General features: G+C 44.9%; 1 protein-coding gene across 1 annotated transcript; it reads left to right on the top strand.

Annotated features, from left to right (window-relative positions):
* Window positions 1-3,112: 3,112 nt before the first annotated feature.
* Window positions 3,113-5,816, top strand: prdm8b (PR domain containing 8b). The gene is made up of 3 exons (XM_073465299.1): window positions 3,113-3,331; window positions 3,955-4,186; window positions 4,558-5,816. The coding sequence occupies exons 1-3, from the start codon at window positions 3,113-3,115 to the stop codon at window positions 5,814-5,816; spliced, it is 1,710 nt and encodes a 569-aa protein (XP_073321400.1).
* The last annotated feature ends 493 nt before the right edge of the window (window positions 5,817-6,309 follow it).

A 6,309-nucleotide genomic window follows, 5' to 3' on the forward strand; every position in this document is an offset into this window, starting at 1 on the left:
GCCAGTGAAGAGTTAAAGGGAGGAGACGGAGAGTGACACGCCTCATTGGGTAGATTATGTGCCGCAAACAAAAAGTGTGTGTCGGTGTGCCAGTCAGTCAGAGCATCGGGCCCCATCTGCACGCCTCTCTCTCTCTCTCTCTCTCTCGCTCACTCTCTCTCTCTCTCCCTGTCTCCCTTTATCCGTGCAGCTCTCTCTACCCCGCCCGGTCACTTCCAGTGTCGGCGAGTATCTGCAGCAGCAGCAGCAGCAGCAGCGGCAGCACTGTCACTATCACCACACCGGGGGGGAAATGTACTGACACTACGGACCAGACTGGGAGCGCATCACCATCTCCATCACCTCCATCGCCGTCACCGCATCCCCCTGCTTGTTTTCGGGGCTTTTTTTTTCTTCTTCCCGGGGGTGCACACGGGTTTTGATTCGCAGCATCGCTCGCAGTTTCGTTTGTGGATTATTATTCCTCCTCATCGACCGGAAAGGTAGGTTTGTGAAATGCAAGGCTGTGTGTGGTTTTGGATAGTTTGTTTTATTTCTATTGTTTTTGTAGGGGACGATTTCTGGGTTTGTTTTTGCGCGGCACATGCAGCCACACATCCTGCAGGCGCAGAAAGGGGGAAAAAAAACTCAAAGCGCAGATGTGCTGCGGACAAAACCCGCAATTCAGCCACAGCGTTGATTTAGGACAGTTTTCAGCCTGGCACGGCTTTAGCAGATGGGTTCAACACCCTCTCCCCCCCCTCACCCCCTCCCCAATCTCTGCTCACCCCCTACCCCACCCGCAGTGGGTTTGAACGGGAGGGTGGCTGCTTTCCTCCAGTTTGTGGATGCGCAAACATTCCGCTCTTTATCTATTTTCTCTTATTTGGGTCTGAGCACTGACACATATCATTAGCCGAATATTTTGCGTGGCTTTCCTCCTCGTGATTCGACTGTTTCCGAGGGGCTCTGCGTGGTACCGGAAACAAAATCTCCTCGGCTCGCAGCGCAGCGTTTAGAGCCACTTTGGAAAAGGCTCTCCATCGCACCGTGCGCAAATGTTCCACAGAGCACGCTTCAGCTGCTGTTGAACCTCTTAGGTTTTGTTAAAAATAAAGACTTATAATAAAAACAAACCCGGGTTATTTAATCAGATTTCATTCTTTTTACTCAGCAAATCAGAGAGAAAAGTCTGAGACGGGAGCAAAACCTTTTCATGCGCGTCCAGTCACATAACCACAGCCGATATTGAAAATGGGCACATGATAACGGATATTATCTCGCTGCTCATCATTGTTACGAGTGCAGGTGTTAATATCAGCGCATTTATTTAGGATTTGAATCGCTCAGTTGCGCACGTGCCGGTTGCTCCCGGATTTTACGCAGAAAACAAACTTTTGCTCCAACTGTGTTTTCTTTCTTTCTTTCTTTCTTTAAAATGTATCTTTTACATGAATAGATCAGCCCCGCTTGATGGTGACATTGTTTGAGTTGTTCCTGGTTTTGAACTGTTAATGCAAGAAAATAAATCAAATTTAATCGCGCAGCAGTTAAAATAATACACAATACTCGCGCCATAGGCCCAAAACGCATCAGTTAAGAGTTATGAATTATGATTTTGTGCCAGAAATGTTGGTACAACAATAATAAACTCCACAGTGCAGACAAGGAGGTGATTATTCCAGCATTTTGGCAATTTGTTTTTTAAGGAATATTCCCACTTTTTTTTTTTTTTTAGCAATCAGAGCAAAGCTTTCTGACGGCGTTGAACCATTTTCTTTTTTTAAATTGTATCTTGTTATATCCGGGTGTCCAGCGAGCCTTATTCACGGCTGAACAAGTGTGTGTATCAGGTGCAGGTTTCCGCGCACAGTTTGCGCTGTAGCCTATTTAGCGGGCGGAGGGAGGAGAGGAGGGAGTGAAAGAGCCGCAGCCGTCTAAACACACACATTCAGAGGTTAGAAAAGGGAGAAAAGAAATAATTAACTGGTCGTGCTGCTTTAATTACAGTCTCAGAGGGGAACGTGGTGGATTATGGTAATGAGGCGGCATACGCTGCCGCTTGTAGGAAGGAGAGAAAGGTTGGCTGACATGAAATCACTGACTTTGACAGTCCACTTGAAACCCATTGGACATGCTCTCTCCACATTGGACATGCACGGACCTCAGCAGCTCCTCCGAGAAGGTTTATTATTATTTATTTATTGTGCATAAGGAATAAATATCCTGCAGTTATTAGACACGTAAACATCCCATGTTTCATCAGAGGAATATTACATTTAGAGAATATATAATAATAAAACATATCCTTAAGTACCACGAGGCGATTCACAAGACACGTAAGGAATATTATAGAGATATTAAACATTTTTTCGTTTTGATTGCCGCCAATCACAATTATACCTGAGCAGACAAGAGCAATGTGAACCGGAAGAGGCCTACTGATGCTGATAGTAATATGATCCTGATACAACAATGAGGATAGACAGGCGAATTTTATCACGATCAACCGTTTAACTGGGATTAAATAAGTAAAGGACACATGTTTAATTGATTCCACCAAATATGTGATACAAACCGAGATAATATAATAATAATAATGATAATAATGATAATTATAATAACAATGATAATAATAATAATAATAATAATAATAATAATAATAATAATAATATGTTTGATCTGTTGTGATTTGGGCCACATTGCATTTTTATTATTTAATTGACAACATCATCAAGATGCTGAAGGTGATGCCGTCATGAACTTATTACGGGGTTTGAATTAATTAGAAGGTCTGGCCAAAAAAAGGAAAAAAAAAAACGAGAGAGAGAAAGAAATGGGCCCCAAATGACGCCCTTGACAGCTGGTTTAGTCAATCTGTCTAGGAAGAGATTTATTTCCCATCAGCAGGGACGGTGCAGGGTAAACCCACCAAACAACCACTTTACGCACCTTTAGGGTTTTTTCGGCTGAAAAAAAAAAAGAGGAAATAAAGCACAAGCCCATTTTGATTTTTTTTTAATACAACACAATTGTTGTTTTGGTATTTTCTCATCACCCGACGGCTCGTGTAGTGTTTCTGCCCCGGCACATCTCTCATGTCCCGTGCCTTCCCCTCTCTCTGCAGTGTGAAATGGAGGAGTCCAGCTCTCAGAAGTTGGTGTGGGATGGGGACGCCAAAGCGGTCCAGCAGTGTCTGACGGACATCTTTACCAGCGTCTACACGACGTGTGACATCCCAGAAAACGCCATCTTCGGGCCTTGTGTGTTGAGCCACACGTCGCTGTATGACAGCATCGCCTTCATAGCTCTCAAATCCACCGACAAACGCACAGCACCTTACATCTTCAGGGTAAGTTGTTCTCCTTTTAATTTAATTTATTTTAATTTGTTTTCTTTTTACTTACAAATTTTATTTTAATATTTCTGTTTTTACATTTGTCTTAATAGACCCGTCAAAATCCCTTTTATTTATGCTTTTCATGCTCTGCAGCTCCAATTATAGCAAATATTATATTAAAGTTTTGGGCACTTGTCCAATTTTGCAAATGAACACTGGAGCAAGAAGCTGAAATGTGCGGCAATACTAAAATATTGCCATGTTAGTCTATATTTTCATTCTTATTATATATTTTTAAAAAAGCAAGTAACTCTTGACTACTCTTATTGTTATTATTATTATTGTTGTTATTATTGTTATTTCTGCATGAAGGAAAGAAATGCATTCTGGATAATTTTGTTGTAGTAAAAATCTTTTTTTTAGTTAATTGTGTCATACTGCTTTGCTTCAACATGTGAATCTGTATAGAAAAAAATATTTGGTCTAAAGGGGCTGGGTGAGATTATTTGTCTATTTGCAGTATTATTTATGTATCTCAATTTAAAAAAAAAAAATAAGATGTGGTACATAATATTTGCCTGAAAGTGAATCTTAGCTCTTAATAACTCAGTGGGCATGTGCAATGTGTTGTGCAGGTGGACACCTCAGCGGCCAACAGCACCTCAGAGGGTCTGATGTGGCTGCGGCTTGTCCAGTCCGCCCGAGACAAAGAGGAGCAGAACCTGGAGGCCTACGTGAAGAACGGCCAGCTCTTCTACCGCTCGCTCCGCCGGATCGAGAAAGATGAGGAGCTGCTGGTCTGGTATGGCAAAGACCTCATCGACCTGCTGCTGCTCAGCTCCAGCAGAGCTCCTGCCAAGAGCAAAGGTGAGTCATCTGAAATCGTATCCTCGCTAGACAGTAGCCTTTTGACTTCCTGTTTTAATTTGTCGTCTACAGTCTTTATTTTACATCACAATTAGATACATTTCAGCTTCTTTGGAGATGCATTCTCACTCTGGAATTGTTGTCATGATTTGTAAATTTGGGATGTAATCTCCTGCATTATTGCACTAGTATAATGGTGCTCCAAGGACAAATTTTCACACTTCTGGACAATCTGTGATCATGCCTCCATTCAGATTTAGTGCAAAATCCAGTGCAAAGCTAATAATTTATACATTATTATAAGACTTGACCAGGACAGCTTTAGGATTGTCTCGACTGTCAGAACTAATTTCCGTTTCTCCTCTTCACAGGTTCGTCCCACCACTCATGTCCAGACTGCAGTCAGCGCTTCCAGTTCGAGTTCCCGTTCTTGGCCCACCTTCGATTCCGTTGCACCAAAAGACTGCAGAGTATCACGGGGGCCGACGAGGAGCCCAGCAAAGAGAGCAGCACCGAGCGACCAAACACAACCCCGACCAGGACCAGCCCAAAGTTGGGCCGCTCCGAGGGCTTCAGCAGCCCTCAGGACAGCAACAAACCCTCTACAGACTTTCATAACCTGGCCAGGGATCTAGAGAACAACCGCACTAGCCCGCCGAGCGACAAGGAGGCTGAGATCTGCAGCGAGAGCTCGGGGAAGAGGAAGTTCTCGGACATAGAGGACAGAGAGTGCCGAGTGCCCAGCCATCCACAGTCCAAGTCCAAAGATGAGCTTGCGACGTCTGCACAGAACTACAGAGGAGTCTATGGCCTGGAGGAGAACCACAGGGCCTTCTCACCGCCGGGCTCCACACAGCTTGGTGAGGGCAAGCGCAGCGCCTTCACCGAGGTCAAGAAGACTTCTCAGAACCTCAAACACCACAGTGGCAACAAAAACCTCCAGAGCTCCAACTCTGAGAACAAAGACGGTGGTCGTCCCAGCAGCAATCCATCAGAGAAGCACCTCAACATGAGGCAGGTGCTGTCAGAGACCCAGCCGCCCCAAACATCACCCATGGGCAGCGCATTTACATCTGTTAGCCAAGGTGATGGAAGTGGTGGAGAGAGGAAGAGCGCCTTCAGCCAGCCATCTCGCTCCTCCTTCTCCCAGATCTCACCGCTGGTGATGCCGCCCAAGCTGCTGGACTGCCACCCAGCGGTGGGCGACACCATCTCCTCCAGCAGACTCTACCAGGCTGACCACCTTGCCGCCAAACTACAGAGTGCAGAACTGGGCGCCAACTGCCCCGTGCCGGGTGGCATGGCCAAGCAGAACCCCTTCGTCTATGCCACGGCCTTCTGGCCCAAGAATTCCGGGCCTATTCAGCTTCAGATGCCCTCGGCACTCACCCTCCTGCCACCCTCCTTCACCTCCCTGTGCCTGCCGGCCCAAAACTGGTGCGCCAAGTGCAACGCTTCCTTCCGCATGACCTCGGACTTGGTTTACCACATGCGATCCCACCACAAAAAGGAGTACGCCATGGAGCCTCTGGTCAAGCGGCGGCGTGAAGAGAAACTCAAGTGCCCCATTTGCAACGAGTCCTTTCGGGAGCGGCATCACCTGTCACGCCATATGACCTCCCATAACTGACTTTTAGAGACTCACAGTGGAGGGACTTTTTTTAAACAAGGAGGGACTGTGACCCTGCCTGGATTTAAGCAGTTTGAGATAGGCCACTTAAAAACACACAAACACCCTCTTGCACTTGTTTTCACTTTGGACTATGATCTTCGAATTCCTTTTCGGTCTGTTTACTTTTGCTCCCCTGTACAAATTGTCATGTTTTGGGTGTATGCAAATGCGTTTCGACTTCAAAATGAATCTATTTATGAAGCACTTAAAAGTTTGAGAATAAGGGAAGATTTAAATATGTGTAAATGTACAGTAAGTTGTATTTTATATCATATAAATGCAAATATAGAGAAGAAATACAAATGTAGTCACACGTCATGGTTTACAGCGCAGCAAGTTTTTTCATGTCTACGATGATTATGGACACAAATTGGGGATATTATGTCAGACTATATTTCAGAGTGCATGTAATATTAAATAATATTGATTTAAGATGCAGTCTATACATTAC

Source organism: Pagrus major, chromosome 5 (assembly GCF_040436345.1).
Source record: "Pagrus major chromosome 5, Pma_NU_1.0".
NCBI classification, from domain to species: Eukaryota; Metazoa; Chordata; class Actinopteri; order Spariformes; family Sparidae; genus Pagrus; species Pagrus major.